Genomic DNA, 22,926 nt, shown 5'->3' with positions numbered 1-22,926 from the left:
AGGCTTGTGACTGACCGAGACAGTCCGGACAGCTGGACTGTGATTGGCCATTAATTAGAAACAACCACATGAGACCAATCACAGATCCACCTGTTGCATTCCACAGCAGCAGATAATCATTGTTTACATTTTGTTCCTGAGGCCTCTCAGCTTCTCAGGAGAAAAAAATCCTAAGGAAAGGATTTTTCAGAAAATATCATGGCTACAGGTAAGCTGCAGTGTTCAGCAGATGAAGTGTTCTTAATTTCCCACAAGCTTTCCTGGGCAGTTTTTACCCTGCTCTCTCTCCTTATTGTTGGCATATGAGGCTTCAATCCTTCTCCCTTGGCCACGTGACTGGTCAGATCGATGGGATCTGGTGGGATCTCTAGCTGTCTGTGCTGTGCAGAACACTGATTTTGAAGCATCTCCATTCCCATTCCATTTCTTAGACTGTTATAGGCTGAGTTGGCCCTTGAGGCTAAAAAACTTCCTGCCTTTGGAATTGTTTATTTTCGTTGCTCCCTAGAGAAATTCCTCCATCTTCTGTTTCTTTACTGGAAATGGTTAAAAAATATTTCTGGAGTCAGTTTTATGTCACATGCATTGGCTGAGGTTTCTCAAAGACAGAAAGCTGCATGTGAGGGAAAGTGTTAGGCTGCTTGTGGGAGCAGCAGAATGCAGCTTTTTGGATTACAGCAGAAGGAGGAAAAGGGGTATGTAGGAGGAAAAAAATGTGTAAAGCAGAAATGGTGTAAAGTCAATGCTCATTTACTTGGAGGGATCTTGAAGTGCTGGGAGCCAAGCAGAAGAAAGCTCAGAGCTTGTAACCATGTTGATTAATAGGCATCAAGTGCCATCTTGAGTAAGAATTCTGCACTTGGAGAGTTGAAAGTGGAACTGAAGTTGGGTTTTGTGAGCTGTGAGAGGGAGGTTATGTACAGCAGTTGTTCAAGCTGCAGTTCAATGTTTCTCAGCTGCTGGGTTGCAATTCAAGGCTGTGTTGTAGGGAGGTGGCTGGATTTTAAGAATTTGGTGCCAGCACATCAGGTCTCCACGCTGGATAGAAGTGTGGCTGCTCTCCCTGTCCCTACAGCTGTGTCACACACACCTGCTGTGGAAGGAAGGAGCTGGGAAGAGCTGGTTCCTCACTGCAGGGGAAGCAGTGAGGGGAGACAGCAGCAGTGGTTCCCAGAGGGGGGCAAACTGGGCATGGTGGTTCTTGGCCCTGAAGGATTTTAAGATGTTGAAGATCCCACACTCAAAATAGACTGGCTTCTGGTTGATGTCTAGTTTTTGTGCTGGTGCAGGCTCATGTTAGCAACAAAAGTATTGACTTAAAACATCGTAGTCAAATGGTCTGGTGTGTAATTAATTGGGTTTGTTTAGACTACCCTTTCTTTTTCTTAATTTGGCCTCGTGCCAGTGTGAATCTTCCACGCTCTCCCATGCTTCTTATTTCTTTTCCATCAGGCCAGCAGGCATTCTGGAGAAAGGGTTATATTTGTTGGGACAACAGGCAATCCTAGTGAAAGCTCCCATATTCTTGAAAATTTTGCTTAAAGTAAGCAAAGGCATTGAGCTGCAGTAGGTGGTGTCAGGAACTGCTGCAGAGCACAAACTGGGCACTGCTGTACTGACAATGTAATAACCTAGCACTGAGTAAATGACCAGCCATGTTCCCTGATGAGACCTTTTCATTCAAATCCTCAGGTGGAGCAGTGGTGGGTAGGCAACACCATTCCTGCTGCTGCACCTCCCTAGACTGAGAGCTGTGTAGTGTCCATGTACCCTGTGGTGCTATCCAAAATAAACGCCAAGTGCAGTTTAAAAAAATCACTTTTGGGTGTGACTGTGGTAATATCTAACATGATGTTGGTTTTCTGAGAAAACTGCAGAAAAACAATTTCCATTAGTCTGTGCTGGGTAGGCAGCAGGATCCAGTACCAGTCTCCCTGGAGCTTGCTATAAGCCACACACTGCTCAAAAGCTCTGCTGGGGTCCTCTGGGCCTGGGCTGGTAACTGCATTTGGGACTGGCAGCTGCTTCATTTTGCATTAGAACAGGAAAGACTCATCTAAAATCACTAGCCTTGACTTGTAAATAAGATCTTATTTATCTAATAAATTATCTTCTCACCCCACCAACACTACTTGCCACCTGTGAGTATCATGCAGGTTCTGGGCTAAGCCTTTTAATTGCAGTTCCAGAGAGCATGTCATGCATGCATGTCACTATGGATTTGTTCAGTGAGAAGGCATTTCTGTGAAACACAAGTCCTATCCTTTTAATTTTTCCACAACTGAGGTGATTGAGGTATGATTCTCATTTTACTGGAAGGCACCTGCAAGTGAAATGATCAGTAAGGGCTCTTAATGTGGGGCCCTGCTGGTACAATACCTTCTCTTTTGCTTTGCTATAATTTTGTTTCTCACCTTGCTAAGATCTGCAGCAGCTAAAGCTCAGAGCTCTGCCTGGCCAAACAAATGTGGAACACGGCCTTGCCACATGTGCTCTGTAGGAAAGGATGCCTGTGGTCTTTACAGTTCCCTCAAGAAAGTGAGAGCAATGCAGTAATTTTAAAGAGTTTTAATTAGTAATGCATGGACAAGAAATTGCATTTCAGTACCACATAACATGGAAACAAGCAGAAGACAATTCTGTGGCCTTTTGCTGTTAGAGCTGATGCCCCTGGTGTCCCTGAAGATGCGCAGACGGTGCATGCACAGTGACAGCACAGAAGCAGGGGGAGCTCAGAGCGGAAGGGTTTGTGCTTTAGGCCTGTTCATGTCCAAAAAGTGCACCTCCTGTCTGGGAATTTTTTTCTTTATTAAAGAAGGGGGTGAGGAAAATGGTACCAGCTTTAACAGAAATACAGCTCAAAACCCCTTTTCATTATCTTTATTTTGCTTTTGAGTCACAGGGAGTGGAACCATTGGCCCTTCAATACCTTCATGCCTACCTTAAATGTCTCAGCTGAAGCTGCGCCCTGAGAGTGCTGCCTCTCTATAGATCTGTGCCAGCTGAAGTGGTGCTTATTTCCACCAAACTTTGGAAGCACACCTCCTGCAGGACTTACATCAACTCATGCCCATGTCCTTTAATTCTAGATTTAGCAGATTTCTGAACTCAGATTTCTGAAATCCAGTTTAAAAAATCCCACTCTGTCTGGCCCAGGGCCTGTCCTGCAAAAGCCAAAGCATTGCTGGCTCCCATTTCTAAGCACTGGTGTCACTGGTTAGAGAAATGCAGAGAGGACCTGAAGCTTAGTGGAAACACCTTCAGCTTCATTGGAGGGACCAAGAATATGTTTTTTTCTTACTGAGTCTCTTATGGGTTGGTTTTTAAAAAAAAAATCAAATATATCAATAATCAAACAGGGCCTTTTTAGCTGTGAGTTTACAGTAGCAGTCTGGGACCTTGAAAAATTATCTGCTTACAAGTGTATTTTTTAATTAGCTATAGTAAGGTCTGTTCTGAAGGGTCTGTTTCAAAGGCTATTCCAAAGATCTAGAAATGTTCTACAGAACCCATCTCACTGCCCTGTGCAGACAGCAGCAGCTCCTGTTACCTCAGGACACAGAGCCTGGGCTACCTCACATCTGACACTCAGTTCAGGCAGGCACTGCCACTGCAAAACAGCCTGACCAGGGAAGAAACTGGAACGTTACTGAATTGATTTATTGCAAATAAACAAACTAAGCTACTACTGCATACAATTTGATGCCTGTTTAGCTCCTTCTCCTGATTACGCCCCATGACATTTGTTGAGTGCAGACCTACCATAGAAAAATTCATTCACAAGTCCTTGCTTGTCAGAGTATTGTCAAGTTTCACCTCTCTGGAATTTGTTTCACCTGGAAGTAGGGCTAACTGTTTTCCAGTACTGAAAACAGATGGAAACTTGCACTGCAGGATCCTTTCAGCTCTGACACTGAGCACTCAGCTCTTCAGTAGCAGCTCTCAAAATTCTTTAAACAGTTTGCAACCACTTTGAAGTGTCTTTTTGCAACTGGGGACTGGGACACAAAGCAGCTCACAACTTGTGCCAGGGCAGCTGGGCAACATGGGCAGCTCTGGGATTTTTCAATGTCAAGGGAAGGCCCCAGGCTGCCTCTGCTCTGGGCTGCTGGAGCTCACAGGTGCCGCTCAGCACGGGGGTTCTGCGCTTTGTGTGTCACATCAGGCTGAGCTAATGCTCTTTGTCATGGTTCTCCTACAAGGAAGTTCTGGGGAATAGTAATGACAGGTACCCAAAAAGTCTAAAACACAATAGTAAAAATCAGACAGAAACAATGAAAGAGGTTTCTATAGCTAGAATTGGTATTCATAAACATTCTCAGCCTGGCCTTAAGATACACATATACAAAAGAAGAAATAAACCAGAGCAGCTCCAGGTTATCAACATGGCAACAGTATAAAGTTTTCTGGTAACATGAACATAATCCATGTGCTGTAGCACCAGAGTGTAGAGTTGCAGCACCTTTCTCTCATGCCTGTGTGCTGCTGTCACTGTTTCACAGATGAGACTGAGCTGTAAGACAGACATTCCTAAGAGTTGTGCAGAGCTGCTGGATGAAGTAAAGCAGGAAGGTAGCAATCAGGAGTTTAAAGTTGGAGGTTCTAAATAAGTTTTAACCTATAGAGCATGCAGCCAGTAATGAACCAGGGAAGCTGATGCTGAACTTGACTGGGGAAAAAGGGATGCTCAGGAGAGAAGAGAGAACAATGTAAGAGTTGTGATAATAATGTTCTCTCCACTTCTGGTTTAAAAACAAAACCAAAGCCATCAAAAACCTCTCCAAAAGACTGTCAGCATTTCTTTCCCAATGATGAGGGAGGGATGGAGATTTCCCAAAGCCTGTATTACATGCAGGACAAATGTGCTGCCTCAGGTACAGCCCGCCAGCATTGGAAGAAGCAGCACACTGGTAATAGAGGGAGTTGGCTGCAGATGATGACAAGGAGTTAATCACATCACTGGGGTTACACAAGCAGTTTTTATTGCTATTCTAAAGGTACTTCGACAGGTTTTCATCCCTTCATGCAGCCCAGCCAGTGTTCAGCTGTTATGCAATCATTTTTGTTAACAATTCTTTGCCAAAAGAAACATCTGACTGATCTTACAAAACTATAAAAGCATGAAAAAGAGAGAGACAGAACCTTAATTCAGCTTCCCCATGAATAATTAACACAGACAAGGTTATAATGGAAAGACATTTTATTTTTACCAGGTATCACCCCTCCCTGTATAAAGGAAGTAATGGAGAAAGGGAAAAAAAAACCCCAACAACCCCTCAAAACACCTACTGTCACCATGAACACTTGAAAGGTCAGGTCTGAGAGCTGCAGAAAAAGCCTGCTCACATCTTCCATCACCGCCGTGAGGCAGAGCTGGTTTTGCATTCCCCACAACCAGGTTCACATACAAAACAAGACTGATCCTGCCAGAGGCATTTTTAGCTCCTTGGGTCTCCTATGATATATTTTAACAGACCTTGGGCATACTAATAAAGCTAAAAAAACCCAAAGAAAATAATTTTAAAATTCATGGAACGGAGTTCTCTGTGCTAGTGCTGCGTTCTTTTCAGCAGTAATTCGCTCTAAGATGTGCAAACTGTATTAGGGGGCTGAAAGCGTTAACTCTAATAAAAGATAACAGCCAACATACATATAAATAAGATTCACTTCCTTTTTAAAACATCATGGGAAATTCAATTCCCATTGCATGATTGATGGAGACTTCCTAAATATTAATAAATATATTACAGATATTTACAAGCTTCTGATTTCCCCCTCCGACGCTGACGTGAAGTTCAGCCCGTAACTAGGACATGCTGGGCAGCACCACGGGCTGCTGGGCCAATGGCTGCAGTGCATTTGGGATGCTGGTGCAGGCAGGGAGGAGATGGAAAGCTAAAAATAGCCCCCTCTGCAGAGCCAGGCAAGCAGCGAGCTGAGCTCCTTCAGGCTTCCCGCGACCAACCAACCCGCTGCTTCTCCGCTCGCAGAACGAAATGCTGGGATTATGCGGAGCAACTGTGCCAGGGAGGAAGGGATGGAGCCAAGGGGAGAGGCAGCCCTCCACACCGTGTCTTCTGAAGCACGTGTCAGCAGCTTGGAGGGTTTTTTCCAGGGAAAAAGGGAGGTTATCCAGGCCCTGGCCCATGGCAGCTCTGTGTGAGCAACGGGGAGCCATCTGTACAACTACTGCGTTGTTTTTCAGTGTTTGTGCCCTGCTCAGCACAGCAGAGCCTGCCCCGAGCCAGGGACTTGTGGGACTTCAGGGAAGGCACAGGCTGGATCACAAAGCTCTGCCACTGCCCCAGAGCCATCCCTGGACACTGCCAGAGTGGGGCAGGGCACAGGCATGAAAGACTTGTTTGCCTTCACATGCTCAGGAGCTACTCAGTCCTTCATCCTGCCTGCTCTACAACATCCCAAATACCTCTCCAAGAGGAAAATAAATGTGCTGGATGCCCTGCACCTTGGTGGCTTGAGGACACCAGGGAAGCAGACTGTGAGCAGAGGACTGTGCAACTGTAACATGGCCTGGGCATCTCCATGAAAAAATCCTGACAACAACAGGGCAGATGCAAAGTGAGATTTCCTGCATTTGTTTCTGTCTGGTTCCCCTGGTGCACTGTGCAGCAAACACACGGCCTGGTTTTGGCACAGAAACAAGAGAAAGTGCTGATGTGACTGAGATCAGGCAACCCTTCCAGCAACAGCAGAACCTTGCCCACCAGCCAGCCTGTGCTGCTGCCCTGCAATCCTACATCCCTATCCCATGCCAGTACTCCAGGTGCCTTAACATGCAAGACACTTTTCCAGAGGTACCATGAGGAGAGGGCTGTGACACCTGACCTTAAATGGGACAGCAAGGAGGGAGAGTTAGCACTGAGCCCTGCTTTTCGTGTTTGCATTGGTTCAGAAAAAAATAGAAACTATTTCAATAAGCCCTACATATGTGAAAATTCTAATTTTCCAAGGGGGCTTTCAAGAAAAAATAAGGATGGCTGACTCCCTGGGAAGATTTACAGAGACTTTTGCATGTGCTTTTCAAATCAGCCTAAAAGAGATGATATGGATGGCTGCTCCAAAGGCTGCCGAATGGGAGCCAAGCAGCCCTGGTGCCTCCAGCCTGGGCACTGTGCCTTGCCAGGGCCAGAGGGGCAGTCTGCCTCTTGGGCTTTTTGGACAGAGGAAGCTATTTTGTTTAATACACCTTTAAAATTATGCTATGGAAGTCCAGTCCCAGCTACTTTGGAGCAGTTCTGAGGTATCTCTCATTAACTCGAAGAATAGAAATGTTAATAAATAGATCTGAAACTTTTCTGCTATGTCATTCTATAATACACTGCTATATAGATATTAAATATGCCTCAGGGTATTAAAAAATTTATGAAAAAAGTTACAGTAGTTGATTTCAAGTATTAATAACTTGGCTATGTTAGCTTGTTTTTAAATACCAAAAAGATCTGGCCCCAAATTATTGACTAAACTCTGGCTATGACTGAATTAAAAAAAAAAAAAAGTATTTTGAATATAAAAAAAAGTGCAAAAAAGCATGAGAAGTCAGTTAACATTGTAAAATTGTTGGAACTTCTAAACAATTAGTCTAGCACTCCCTTGTGAGTGAATTAAAAAGGGGGAAAGAACGAAAAAAAGATTAAAGACAAAAAAGAGATCACTCCCAATCTGAGAGAGCACTGTCCCAAATTTCAGCCAAACACGAATTTTTACAGCCAAGTTATAAACCCCAGAAAAAATGGGGTTACTAGTGGATATGCTGTCAGACAGAACTCTAGCAGTATCTGTGTGCTCCATTATAATACAAATTTACACCTTACTCACTGCTTTCTCTGAGTAACCACGAGAACAATTTTACAGGTATTCAGTTAAAATTAGAAGCCTCCCTTATTTCCCATCCTCCCCATAAACTGTACAACTTTGTCTACTACTAAAATTCACTGCTACTAGTAGTCATTATCATACATTCAAGATAGAAAGTGAACTACTAAAACCTGCTCAGGAGTCACTCAGAAGGACACTAAGGCTTAAGAAGTACAGCAGCTCAGGGGTATGACCGACCACACGGGCCAAGAGCTTTGTCACCTGCTTTGCCCCAGGACACTGACACTGCAGAGTCCCGTGCTGAGCCCTGATCTCAGAGCAACCAAATGGCTCAAAGGAAGATGGATCTGACTGGAGCTGCTCATGCTGGGTGCCTGCTGTGTGATGCAGCCCTTGGCTGCCTCAACAAGGGCGTGAGCATACCGAGGGTGGGAATGCAGCAGGACCTACCGTTTGCTAGTGTGCTAACGCTGACACTGTGCTAGATCTGGTTCTGCACCAGACACCTGCTTTCAGCTCATCTCCTGAAAAATGATTCAAAGCATGGTTAAAAAAAAAGATTGAAAGCGAGAAAAGCTTTCTCATTTCGACGCACACGTACAAAAGAGGCAACAATTTCCAACTGTTGATTTTCTCCCAGTGCGAGCAGCTGCCCCGTCGTGTATCGCCCTGCACAGATCCCAACACAGCTCTGTGTCTCTGGGAGCTGCTGGAGCAGGAAATCCTGTGACTGAAGGCAAACCCAAGCCAGTCAGGTGGAACAAAGCAACGGGGTGATGATCCAGACCCAGTGACCTGGCTGATGGACGATGACCTCATGGAGCTGAAGCAAAGCAGAAGGCACAGGCTCAGATCTCATTGATCGTCCTTTCCGAGGGGCAGTACTCCGAGGTTCCTGCTGAGGACATGTAGAAGGACTGCGTTTTCCTTTTCAACCTGGCTCGCTTGTTGGCCAGGGACAGGCTGCGCCGGCTTGAGTTGATGATTTCTGAGATGAACTTCTTGCAGTCCACACAAACCTCCATTGTGCTCCAGTCCTCCATTAATTCTTTGGGAAACTCTTCGTGCGACTTATCCACAGACTTGGACCTTGAGGTCAACCTGAAAGGCAAAAGAGCAGGATCTGTCACGTTATTTGTCAGCTTGGCTGCAGGCCCCAGAACAAATCACCTCAGAAAGGTCTGGATTTAAATTTTCCTTTCTCCTGTCCCAAATTACACCAAACACTGGAGAGGACAGCTTCTGCCTGGATTGGCAAGACTGCAGGGTCACTGACTGAGGGCGTGTGTAACATTTACATCCTGGCAAAAACAACCTTCCTAGTAACTAAAAATAGCTGATATTTTTGGCTAATCTACACAGCACCATAGCAATGGTGATCTATGCAGACAGTTTATACAGCAGATTCCCTTAAAAAGGAGCATTTCTTTTATATTTGATTAGCTTTGACAACCATCCATGTATAAGATATAAAGCCAACAGATAACTTCATAATAATAAAGTGAAAAAATGATGAAAATTGGAGTAAGAAAAATTAGGGGAAAAGAAGATAAATCTGTGCACTAGACATCATTGAATTCTCATCATTGAATTCAGTTTGTGATTTCAGCCCGTAAGATTTATCTCCAAAGAGTCCATCCACACCAGAAAAAAAAAGACATGTTAAAGATATTTTCTCAGAGGCCCTACAGAAATACAGCTGTCCCAGACTCTCATTATTTTTCAGCTGTAATGTGAAAAGGTTTAAGACACTGTTAGGCTTCAGGAAAGTTACTACAGGCACTAGAAACATGGCCAACTACAAAACAGGTGAGCAGCATGTTCATGATTGATAAGCCAGCATGAAACATTTGGGGAACATTTGCAACAGACACAAGTGGGGCCGGGCTGTCGCTCACCTGCTCCGCAGGGAATGGTGGTGACTGGTAGAGGGTTTCTCTGGCCTCATGAAGCTTTCTCCCCTTTGCAAGGTTGAGGGTCCCAGGGAGAAGATGGGCAGGGTGGAGTATGGCTTCGATGGCAGCCGCATCTGTTGGGAACAGCACAAGGCACATGCAGCATCATTACAAAGGCTGCAGCTTTTTAGAAAGGCTCAAAACAAACATAAACATAAGTTTCATTACTTACTTTCTTGCAACACTGTGAGCATACAGGCCTGTGTAAAAAAACAAGAGCATGAATCAGTCCATTGGGAAAAATTATGTTTAAATCAAGAATAAGGGATTTCAGGAGTTAGAAACCCGCCCCCCTCCATCCTCCCCTTAAACAAACATATTTATTTTTAAAGCTTCTTCAATATAGTAACTTCAATTAGAACATGAAGCCAGAAGCAAGGAGAAATGCTAAACAAGAATGCCACCTAAATGAAAAAACAGGGAAAAAAAAAAGAAAAATAAACTGTTTTTTTCTCTAAAGAAATTTCTTCTGGTAAATGAGACCAAAACTCAGTGATTACATAGATCTTCTGACTTATTGTCTCACTGTTAACTTAAAATTTATCATTTTGCCTGCAAATATTCCTTCTTGCATTTCCCCTGCCCCAATTCTCAAAAAATCACCCAAAAAATAAATTGCTTTGAAATGTTTTCCCCAAGCACAGAGGTTGTAGAACTGTTGAGTGGGGAGCCTGCGTAAACTCCGTGTTGCTTTCTCATAAGCATTAAAAAAAAAAAAGTTTCTCTAGCTTTTAGTCAAGAATTTCAGTCCAAGGAAGCAATTCAGTCATTTACAAATGAAATGTTTCTGCATACTTTTTTCTTTTTGTTAACACAGACTGTTACAGAAATAAACCAAATCAACAGTATGCAGCAGAAATTTTTGAGGGTTTCTAATGTATAAATCAATCATTTTTCCTACGAAATTGTACTCATTTATTAACAGAAATAAAATATTTACCTCTTGCAGAACTGACAAGTGTAAGACCAGGTAAAGAAAGAAAACCTTCTTGTTCGACAGCAAAAGCAGAGCTGGAGGAAGAAGAACAGAGGAATGCAGAGTGTTAAGCAAAGTCCCACACAGTGATGACTTCACTGACCAGTTGCTGTTGGCAGGGCTACATCCGGTTCTGGGGTCTGTACTTCTAAGATGATATTGAGAACAAGGTCCAGAACTGTATCTTCATATATTTAGAATTAAGCCTTTAATTGTTTTGCCTAAATTAAATACTTGCTCATTAACTAGATAACTTTGGTTAGAAATAAAAGCAAACAATTTTAATAGTGGGGTAAATTAATTAAATCCTCAACCTACTTTGAGATTTGAGAAAAGCTCATTACTAAGCTTTATATGTCATGACAACAGGCAATAGCTGAATCTAATGAGTGACATTATAAGATTATTGTTCCTCTGCCTTAAATGTATTAAACCTTTAAAATAAATCTGCACATTAGACACAGGTAGGCCTGTAGATAAAATACACAGTGAATTCAAAATAGGCTTTCTGGAGGTGTCCAAGAAGCACAAATTTTAAAAGTGGGAGAAAAGAATGCTGCTTCTACTGGGAAGTACCAATCTCCAATCCAGTTTACAGAAAAATGCATTGGTTAAGGGGTCTCTAAAATTAAACCTCCTTCTGGTTGCAGCACTTCTCTGAAGGCTTTAATTCCCTCTGTGCTAGATAGCAAGGATTCATATATGAAGAACTTGCAGTTTTCTGTTGCTATCTGTAATTCTATTCTATTTTCTGGACCAGGAAAGGTAACCAAACCTGCAGAAGGCATGGGGACAGAAATCACCTCAGTCAATGAAGTTCAAACCAGACACATACAGATACACTCTGATAATTGCAAATCCTACTGCATTTATATATATATATCTCAACAAACAAGGTGTTTCCATGAAAAGTTTTGATGTTTCTGGACATCACTTGAGGAAGTTGACCCATGTGTCACACATTTAGGGAGATGTTTGGTGGATAACTCTTCTTTCTCTCCAATAGAGGGTAAGAAACAAATGTGTAAATGGGAGGCTTGTGCAACTGGCCTCTCTCAATACCCTTCAGAGCCTCCCATGACTCAGCTCTACCTTTCCTTTCTTCAGAGCAGTGTAGACATCTTTATATTGCTGGTACTTCTCCAGCTCCGCCTTCACAAGCACCTGACGGATGTGCATGACCTCCTCCACTGTCAGAGCCAGACATTCCACGGGGTAACAGAACTCCTCCTGGAAGCCAAAAACCCCATATTATTTCAAGGACAAATGGCTTCTTCCAGAGTTCAACTTAGACAACCAGCCACCTGGTTAGTAACTCCAGAAACAGAGGGTTTCTCCCATCAAACTGGAATAGCACTGGCTCATTCGTGGGCATCACATGAGTGCCAAACCATTGGAAGCTGCATAAATGTAAATGATCTTATGTTCAGCCTTCACAACTATGACAGTTTTCTTCATCTTTCCTCCTCAAATCACTTGACCCTTCTCTCCATTTGTCTTTTATTGTGAATATTTGTTTCAAGCCAATCAACATTCAGATTTATAATTTGAAATGGAAAATGTAATACGGTAGATGGCATTATTTTATACTGTATACTGCTTGAGGTATACATCAAATAATTTCTCTCAGACTTTGTGATGCCCAGAGTGGCCAAGAAAAGTTGTTAGTAGCCCATTCTAGCAAAAATTTTTATTCAGTGGTACCACATGATCAGAATCACACCAAGACCACAAAAGTTACATCAGCTCAGGCAGAAAAAAAGTTCTCCTTTCTGCCCCAGAAAGTAACAGCAGCAATTTAAGCTTTAAAGAATAATGCTCCAGTATCAAGCAGGTGAACTGCTTACCCAGTGTTGCATTATAAATGGTAGAGACTCAAATAGAGAATTAACAGCACAATTTTCCACTTACAAAATTTTGTATTTGTTCTGTGTTGCAGCATTTAGGAGAATATTGAGTGCAGAACTCCTGAATTTGGTACCAGGGAATAAAAAGCACCAACCCAATTTGTAATTCAGCCCAGTAGTTGATTATACATTTCCAAAAGAAAGACAGAAACCTCTGTGGGAACTCCCATTGCTTAATGCTTAGTGAACCTTTTCAGTCAGCCCAGAGGGGCTACTGTGCAGTAATGACAATGACAGGCACTGCTCTCTGAATAAACGAAGGAAATTTCTCCTGCATACACAAAGACGTGGCTGACAGTTTGGAGATCTCGTTTACAAATTGAAGTGATGAATCGGATTAGTACGGAAATGCTCCATTTCCATGTACTCAGAGTTCTGTCTTTCCATCAGATTAAAAAGAAAATCCTTCTACATTGCAGACCTGGCAAACATTAGCATTTAGGAACCACCACATTTTTTAAAACTGTTGTCTTACCTATCTAGAAAGGGAACACAAAGAAACTTCACTCTGTTTAGGGTACCCCACAAAAGACTAGAATTGAGTTAACTTTGTTAGATTTGCCAGCTAAACCTTTGGGATATGGAAAACTAGTTTTCTGGAAAAAACAAACTATATCAAAAGCAGCTGCAATTTGCTCTGAGGTGTAAAAGTGCACAGCCAAAACAAAGTATCTTCTGTTCCTTATGATCAACTTTACAGCTAACCAGCAGCTCTCAGCATTTCGTTCTGGGTTCTTCCCATAGCAACTGCCTTGTTATGGGGAGGCACGGCTGAAGGCTGGGGCGGCACGGGAGAGGAAGTGGGTGGGAAAGCGGGATGCACACAATGCCAGCAAAACCCCCCAGTCTGCATCCTGGGAGACTGAGGGAAACTATCCGAGGTGAATGAGCTGACTGAATGCTTGCAATCAACCAGAGCTTTAAGTCCTTTAGAAAGACATTTCTTACTTGAAGCTCTTCCTTCCCCCTCATGAACGCCCATTCCTTTAATTTACAGAACGATGACGTCGGGGAATATTGCTCCTTTGAAGAAATTCTGCGGATCTGCTATAGGTGTAGAGCACATACTAGGGGAATAGTGTGGGCCTGTTGTCGTACCAATCAAAATGAATACCATTAAAATAGAAATAGCCAGCAGGCAGCAGGGGAAACATAGAAAATATTCACATGTTTAAATGCTAATGTTTTAATTCCAGTGGTTACACAAGGACAACAAAATGTTAATGCAACATTAAATGAAAGATAAATAATCCGTTTTCAGAAAACTGCTTGGGGTTATTTTTTTCCCTTTTCAGAATATAAATAAGTACACAAGAAAATATTTTTTTTCTACACTACCTCTAAGGCATTGAAATTAATTAAATTTTGCTAAGCACTGGCTAAACTTCATTGAACAATGATGCTTTGGAGATACTGCTCAAACTTCCAAACCTGCACTCAAATTCAGCAGCTCCAAGTAAGAGTACTCTCTGCAATACTCGCATACGACAGAACATGGTAAAGACAAAATGTGGTTTGAATGGTCTTGATTTTCCAGAATTACACTCAATAATCTTTTTAATATTAAACACAAGCCAATACGCTTATTTTTAAAGGGGAAAAAACATTATTAGCAAATACTATTTTGAACTTGAAGTATCCGTGATCCTCTTGGGGACTGGCTTAACTCTGACTATGCAATCATTTTATAAACACTATACCTTAAAGTGTGTATGTATCATTTTTTTTAAGCAGGAAAAGCAGGTAGTAAGACTTGCATACCCATAATGTGCTTTGTAGGTCATTCTCAGTGTACACACACCTAATAGGTTCTTATGACTAACACATTTTTACTCTAATGTATTCCTTCTTCTCATTAAAGAATGTCACTAGACATTCAAATGAGTTGCATTAGTAAATTGCAAAATGAATGAGTGCCAGAGTGGCCTCTAAATTCTGCAATTCACAATTAGTCAGGCACTCTAAACTCTTGCTCCTTTTGCAGACTAAAGGTTTCTAAAAGGTCAGCTTAGTATATCTCAACTATAAACTCTCCTACAAGAGGTTTCACCCTTCCACTTATTGGTTGGGACAACAAAACAAAGGAAAAATTAAATAATTCATGTTCAGTTAACATAGGGGTAAATTAATTACTTTTTATTTTCAGTGGATTTGCCTTCCCTGATAGATGGATATGAGCTATTCTGCAAGTTCTGATACATAAGTGTGCTGAGGACCAAAACAATATATGGGCTTTCAAGTAAAGCAGATTGCACATGCCCTCCCATTCTACATAGGGTACCTTGGGAGAAACATAAAACCTCATTCTTTTAAACATAGTCCAAGGATCACAATAGTTTTGCTGAATTTTGCTGCAGGATCTTCATGTGCTGTAATATTTAAGGTCTGTCCCATTGATAATCTGGTGATGTTGCATTTTTAGTTTGCTGTCCTTTCAGAACTGATTTCCCCGTGAGGTGATTGAAGACACACAAATATCCTACACACATTGAAATCAAAGTCAATCAGGTGCAATGTCCCAGCCTAAGCTGTAATTCTTGCCACAGCTGAGGAAGTGCTCCCCTAGGAGGGAACATGCTGGTGAAGGTGATTTCCAAAGCCAGCAAAAAGAGGCAAACCTTTGCGGGTTTCCACCTGCTGGCAAAAGCTCTCTCACAGAGATAGTACATAGCCCCTGCCACCCCACACATGGCTGCTTCAACGGGATGAGAGCTGAGCAGAGAAGCTGTTTGCATAGTTGAAAAAAGTGGTCTGAAAGTCATCCTTGGAAATAAACTGGTTATCCTAGGAACCTGAACAATAGATAGGAAGCAGAGAAGCGAATGCTGTGTATAAATGAAACCATTAGCTTTGGTCCTCTGGGTCATGAAAAAAAAATAATGATAATAAAAATAATAATTAAAAAAGCAAACAGACTGCAAAGGCACCCACAGGTAAATCTCAGGACACTGAATTGATCTCGCTGATTAGGCACCAAATCAGCTCACTACAGCAACCACCAGGGCTGACCCCCCCAAAATCACTGATCCACCCTGCCTTTCCATGTACCACCGGCAGGGTGACATGTCAAAATGACTGTGTTTGGCACTTTTCCAAGTTAGTTTCCCCTCCCCACCTACTTGGGCCTAACTACCTCTGTCTGATGAGATGCCAGTTCACAAAATCATCATTAGTATGCAAGACAGAGCAGTTTCCTGCTAATCCTGCTAAGAGACTGTAGCAAACCCCTGCCTGGTTTCACTGGCATTGACAGCTATTTGCTGACAAGGCCTCTTTCACCTTGGAGAGAAACCAGGGTCACAGGAGCTGGTGATAAGAAATGAAACTCCATCAGTCCTGGAGGAAGGGATAAAGAAGTGTGAGGTCAAATACAAAATAAATAATACTCTGCACTTATTGAGAAGCAGTCACTCTGGGAATGGCAATTTTACAGGTGCAACATCTGGAGCAGCCCCTGGAAGAGGCTGGCATCCCTCTGGGAAGGAGAGAGTTGCAGAAAGCCAAAGTGTGGAACTGAGCCAGTGCCAGCATACCAGAACACATCTCCCAAAATGAAAAACAAGAGTGTTGAGGGAGGCGTCTGTTACACCCTAGAGGGCACTATTGCCAAGTTAAAGAATTAGCTCTCAAGGCATCAAATAAAATAGGTTCTTATTAACAGAACATCATTTCACTACCAGCTTCCTTCTTTTTCACTTCAAAGTCAAAACCAAGCTAGGTAACAGTTCTCTAGAGATTTTTAAAAAAATTAAAAATACCAAAACAAATTTAAAAAAATCCCCCTAAGCACAAAAGAAACTAGTAAAACCCTTCCCATCTGTTCCCAAATTAGCCTGACTTATCTAATGTTTTTTTCTCCCTTTTCCTTTAGTATTTTTCAGGGGGAATAGAATAATTGAATTCGTTTTTCTGCAATGGTTTTATTTTTAATGTATTTTTCTAGGCGTATGTCAATGAACAGACTAACAGAGTGAGAGTATGTATGAGATCAAGAAGATCCTGGTAAGAACTTGGTTGACCTATTTAAAACAACAGCCTCATATAAGATTTTAAATTGCATGATCCTCTGAAATACACAAGATTAATATTATAATGTAGGACACTCAGATACACTAGAAGTGTGATGGAACAAATGTCTCAGTGTAACACAGGATGCTTTCTGCCATCCTGTCTTTGAACTATTTGTCTGTGAATGACACTGGGCTTACCAGGAAATAAAGTCTGGGTTTCCACAGGTTTCCACCTCCTGCAGCAGGAGGTGCCAGAGCAACCCATTTTATGTGACAGTGACTTCAAACACATGCTGAAGGAGCTCTCCAGTATGGGTCTGCTGCAATACATCCTGCTCCAAATTCACTTTGGCAGGAGATGTCCACCTGGGCCGTGCATTTATCAACATGTTACTACCTGACCTGCACCTGGAATAAAAAAACTACATTCTACTTGGAAGGATGTAATAAAATCCAGCAGACCTCTGAAAAGGAAAAGCCCATTGTGGGAATATTTGGAGGTATTTTGCCTATAATTGATCAGCTTCATCATCTAATAGTTTTGGATCCTGGCTGTCATCCCTTGGGCTGACAAAAATGCTCTTCAAAGCCCTTTAATACCACTGCACTACAAGACAGGGCAAGTGAATATTCCCTTCCTTTAAAACTCAGATGTGTTTATTGATTTCTCTGTTCATCAGCACCTCATGGGGGACACTCTGAAACCCTGCTGGTAGGAAAAGAGACAAGGAACATACCCTGCATGAAGTTACAATGCACTAATCAGTATGTCAGCATAAACGAACCAGGATTTCATACCCTCTGCTGTTTGTACTCTGCTGGAAAACAGTTCTCAATTAAAGCTAATTGATCAAATGCACTGTACTTTCTTTTCAAGCAGTAAAACAGGTTTTTGCCTCAGTAACTTCAACAAAGCAACACAGACAAACCTTGATTTGGATTACTGAAAGAGCTTTCGTATGTATAAACATTACCAGGCAAGTTCTTAAGGTGGGAAAAAAAGAAATCATTCAATTCATCCAGTTATTAGCTGCAATACTTCCAACAAGTAAAAAAATTCCCCCAAATCCCAAAATAGATCCACTGCTTTGGAATTGTCTCTATTCAAGTGGAATATCAGTAAGGTGAAGTTCATCTGTTTTGGTAACATTCTGAAACAAAAATCAAGACACGTGGTTTACCCGGAGTCCTAATCACAGTGCAAATGTTTTCTGAGGCACCTGTACCTGGGATTTTGGATAAATATGTTAGAGAGACAAAGTTCAAATCTTGATTTCAAAACACCTTTAGTAGCCAAGAGCTGTTTCTGAATTGAGGAGTTTTCTTTGGGTCATGTTCTAATCACACTGAAGCCAAGTTTTAATTTTCATTATACTCTTAGCATTCCTCTTTTTCTCTCTCCTACCACCCACTCCACTTACAAGTGACCTGGAGCTCTGTTTTGAAGGGGGTAGGAACTGTCTCACATTGGTTGGTGTTTCCTTTTCAATGGAGTGTCGTCTCTGAGGCGGCTGCCGTCTCTCGGGCTGCGGCGTGGACGATATGGGCAAGAACTTTGGAGGCACTAAGGAAGATTCAATCAGTACAAAAAAGTTAGTTCTTCTATGAGAGACTGTTGGATAACATTGCTCAGTACTTAATCCAGCCACTGATTTGCTAGAATTCCTAATACTGGTGGCTGAAGTTACATATCCATACTGAAGTGTTTCAGGATATTGTTCTCATTATTTCACCCTCATACACAGAAGACACATGCACAGATTACACAGCTCATTACAAAACCTTCCAAATGAAACTGAAATGCTTCAAACAAATGAAAAATATTGTTACACAGTAAAGCCTGCAATAACTACGCCTGAAAAAAAAGGCCAGATCTTGCCCTTTTCCCAGTAAGTATTTTTGGGAAATACTGGTGGATTGCTAAGTGTCTTTCAAACACTGCCACAGTGGCAGAGATGGAGGAGAATTTTAAATTGGTCTTAGGTTAGAATATGCTTCCATAGCAAAAAATTATTTTAAGAGATGAGCATAGCTAAGCCATCCCCTCCATTCACTTGTAACTTCCTCTACAGTCTTACATAAACTTCAGGGATGAAACCTGTTTCACAAAGATATCCATCCAGAGTGGAGGCTAATGCCTCTCAACTGTTTATCACACTTGACCGATTCAGCAGGGTTCAGCTTTGGAAGTTTATTCCATTAACAACACTCAGCTTTCCATACAAGTGTGAGACAAAGTTCATAGCATAGAAGACAACAGAGGTGAGTAAAAGCAGCCACTGGGCTCTCTCATAACTCACTCTTTCTGCTGCTGGTGCCTTCTTGAGAGGGGTCTTCCACCTGTGAGGGGGAGATGCTACTGCTACTTCCTGACTGGTGCACTGATTCCTCCTGTGTGGCAAGAGAGAAAGAAACAGAAATCCTCAGGAACTGTTTTTAGTTCTTCTACTGCTTTTTAGTACACAGTAAACACAAGCTATCGAAGATATTTTGGACCATTCAGTCACTTAAAGTCCTAGAAGTCTTGAGAAAAACACTGACTCTCCACAGTACTGAGCAAACAGAATTTCAGTGCTCCGTTTTTTTAGAAAGTGAAATAAATGGTACATTATTTGAATTCAGTGTGTTTAACTACTGCATGAAAGAACAAGATCAGGAGAGAGGTGCATGAATCCACTGTAAACTGTTAATTTTCCTTGTTGTATTTAAAGATCCCTAGGGATTTGCAGCTACAGCAGATATGTTAACACAGCTTTATAGCTCACACTAACAAGGAATTAGCACTTAGATTTCTCTGGCCTCCAAAGGAAGGAGAGCCACTCACACAAGTGGCTCAGGTGAAGAGAAATTAAACTGAATTTGATTGCACTGTTCCCTAATTCCCAATCCTGGTGTGTTTTTCCTTTCTTCTGTATTTAAAAGAAATCCCATTCACTGTATCTGCATGCTTCTTCTCAACAGTCAAGGGCAACTCCTGTAAGATGAAGGAAAGTGAAATGGGCTTTGACTAAACACCTCTCAGCTATCTAAAGCTTTATGCCACCCAAATTATTAAATCCTTTGCTGTCACCTAAAGCCTGTCTCTAGCTACCTGCTACCAGCAAAGAAAGAGATGGTCACAGAAGCCTCCCAAATGAAGAGTGCTGAAGGACTGAGCTTGAATGCTCTTTACCTCTAACGTGAATGCTTTCAACCAAAAAGACTTAACATCATTTAGGCTGTCAAGATTTACAGATCAAACAAGTGACCTGCCCTAAAATCCAGCAAGTGGCTAAGCTTCTCTCTCACAGATTTCCTTAGCTGAAAATCTCCACTGGCTGCAAGATTGCCTTCTTTGGTAACAGCAAGTTGGAAAGAAAAGCTGGCAGGATCACCTCAGTGAGCACCATGCATCACAGGACACAGGCCTCTACAAATTCCCATCAGGTGATCTGTCCTTTAGGCTTAGCCCAGGGGTAGGTGTTGTATTTGAGGAAGCTGTTCCTACCTATTTGCCACAACACAGTACTCTGCAAGGGTCTCAAACCAGCTCACATTCCAAAACAGTATGTTCACTGTAACATTTCAGTTGGGACCCCACGAGACACTTGTGATGGGAAGCTTTTAAGGAAGCTTGATTAGCACTGAGCTACATCAGCTGTTTTACTTGCAGAAAGCAGTACAGTTCAGCTACAGAGCTGGCTAAGACACCTCTACTTTGCTGCATGGTTGCCTTAAAAGACCAATGGAGAACCTCCATGACAATTGGATGCACTGTCCTTTAGAAGGGGTGCAAGACTGTTCACAAGCCTAGAGTAAAATATTTACATTTTGAGAAAGAGAACAGCCCTGAACAAAGGGAACTAAACTTTTCACTTTGTAGAAGTCAGATTGTTCTGAGTGGACAAGTTTACCATTGCTGGAGAAGCTAAAGAGCTAAGATGAAGAACTAAGTAAGCTCTTCTGCTGTTCTAAAGAATGAACTGTTGGAGCCAGTGGCTAAGTATAAAAAATAATAAGTATAAACCAAGGCATGGAAAACAGAAGCCAGGAGGAAATCAAATTGGACATAAAATCCTACTTAGACAACAGGAACTCAAGATTAGTAATTTCAAATTACTACTTCTATGCACAAACAGGCACACTGACAATGCTATTTCAGTCCTACAATTTCTCAAACATAGAGGGCTTTCTTTTGAGAATGAAATCTTGTGTAGGAAGTCCTGATGAACCACTGCATGAATTCCTCCATATCTATACAGCAACTGTTGATTATTATTTTAGACTATCTGACATTTTACATTTGATGTTGGATCAAACCAAACATCCAGGACTCTGCACTTCTCCAGAGTGTCAAACAATGAGAATTTTACAGTTACTGAGAAAGCTGCAGCTTAAAACATCTAAATCTATTACAGACGCAATTTTTGGCCAGATAACTGCAGCTTCACTAGGAAGAGACAATTTTTTTTATCTGTATCAAAAGTGACTATTAGATTGCTACTTCTCTTAGCCATACAAAGCAAAATGGCACTTCCTGTTCCATGTCCCCTGGAATCTGTGATTTTAGTGGTGATGCAGAAAAATCAAGGACAGAAAGAAGGAAGAATTTATATAATATTCATCCTTGATAGAAAATGGGCATAGGGCTGTATCAGACCTTGCCTTTCACCTCTGCCTGGCTACACTGAGTATTGGGACACAGCCTGCATTGCAACACTCATGAAAGAACAAAGGGGACGCATGGAGAAGAAAATGCATCTGCATCACAGCTCATCTGGTGGTCCACAGCTCAGCAGTGCAGGTATTTCCAGCCTGTAATTTAGGGCACAACATAGTAATAATTTCACTCCCAGTGAGTAACTCCAAATAGGTTAAGCCCAATTCAAACTGCAGACAAAGACGTGGCCGAGTCATTTACAGGCAATCAGAACAACACACAGACTCTTCTCTGTGTTACATACAAAGTAAAAGTCAGGGAAGAAATAAAACATTTGGACAGAGCAATATTCACTCTCTTCCAATGTTCTGTGTCCTTCACCACCTTGAAAAACTTCACCCAAACTCCCTTCAGTTTATTTTCACTACCTTAGCACTCTTCCTGAGCCCAACCAGTATTCCGCTGAGCATCTTTATCATCTCAGTTGCTTCACCAGCTATTTCTATTGACCCAAACTGGTCCAGCATCTGTTCTCTGTGACAGCTCAATGTGGTTGATTTATTTTCAATTTATCTTTTGCTGTATGTTCCAGAGCTTGTTCCATACCAGTTTGCTTGCCTACACAGTATTCCCTAATCAATAGTCATGTTTAGACTTTTTATTTTTCCCTTCTACAAGAAACATTTCACATTTCCCATTACACAGTTTTCTTTTACTGTCTTCTGCTCATTTTGTGTGTGAAATAGCATGATGCTTCAGGATACACAGAGGTACAGGCTGTAAGACCCAACTCTCACTGACAGATCTTAGTATTCCTGCATCCTGCCCAGCTTCATTCATATTAACAAACCACATATAGCCTCCATTGTAATTTTAAAGACTGATGAGTGATCTCAGAATGCAAATCTCTTCTGCTTTCAGAACAGATGCACCAAATTATGCACCCACACAAGTCACCCACAGGATAACCCCAAAGAGGGCCAACCTTTCACAGATCAGAAACTATGCAAAGAGATAAATTTCTCCCCACATATATTTCTTCCCAGCCTCCTATCTTTCAGCATAGACGCCTTTGTAACCACCCTGTCAGGAAACCCCTCCTTTCCCATTTACAAGAGAGAAAAAGAGTCAGGGAAGACTGCTTTCCCCAGGCTAAAATTATCCTCTGTGAATAAAGCCTGCTTGCATGTGCTTTCCAGACAGCTTAACTTTCAGAAAGGTCCAAACTCAATTAATAACACTACTGGTCCAGAAGACAAAGCTCATTCTTGAGGATGTAATGTTGGTGCTTCCTGAGGATCATATATAATGCAGCTTTGAAGCTAAAAAGCTTTTTAAGGTTTTCTCCTTCTAATGCTCTTTTAAATCTTTAACTCTTCATTTGGAGTGGATGAATTCAAAATTATTTCTCCATCTGAGTGGTATTTGCTTGTCCCTATCCATGAAACATTTTTGGGTGTTCCTTCCCAATCTTATATAGCAAATTAATGCACTGACATTTGCACCAAACTGCAACCCCTCTGGCACAGCTGCTGCTCTTTATTAACAGCTTTTATGGTGAGGCTAGCCCCATATCTGAGTCCTTTAGCAGCTACTGCATGAG

At 41.9% G+C, this 22,926-nt stretch overlaps 1 protein-coding gene across 5 annotated transcripts in view; it reads right to left on the bottom strand.

The window, feature by feature from the left end:
- Window positions 1-3,329: 3,329 nt before the first annotated feature.
- SPIRE1 (spire type actin nucleation factor 1) overlaps window positions 3,330-22,926 on the bottom strand; it is a 126,969-nt gene continuing 107,372 nt past the window's right edge. For 3 of the 5 annotated variants that reach the window (XM_071456757.1, XM_071456776.1, XM_071456765.1), the window contains 7 exons: window positions 18,985-19,075; window positions 18,106-18,248; window positions 11,860-11,997; window positions 10,732-10,802; window positions 9,964-9,991; window positions 9,735-9,865; window positions 3,330-8,937 (listed from right to left, as the gene is read on the bottom strand). In XM_071456757.1, coding sequence (XP_071312858.1) covers window positions 8,685-8,937; window positions 9,735-9,865; window positions 9,964-9,991; window positions 10,732-10,802; window positions 11,860-11,997; window positions 18,106-18,248; window positions 18,985-19,075 — 855 coding nt within the window. In that variant the 3' untranslated portion in view covers window positions 3,330-8,684. The remainder of the gene's footprint in view (window positions 8,938-9,734; window positions 9,866-9,963; window positions 9,992-10,731; window positions 10,803-11,859; window positions 11,998-18,105; window positions 18,249-18,984; window positions 19,076-22,926) is intronic. The other 2 variants (XM_071456786.1, XM_071456794.1) reach the window with 1 other exon arrangement.

Source organism: Agelaius tricolor, unplaced genomic scaffold (genome assembly GCF_023055355.1).
Source record: "Agelaius tricolor isolate 1412-34295 unplaced genomic scaffold, bAgeTri1.0.p SCAF_2, whole genome shotgun sequence".
Lineage (NCBI taxonomy): Eukaryota > Metazoa > Chordata > Aves > Passeriformes > Icteridae > Agelaius > Agelaius tricolor.
The sequence above is the reverse complement of the archived record's forward strand: the minus strand, read 5'-3'. Positions and strand labels throughout refer to the sequence as shown.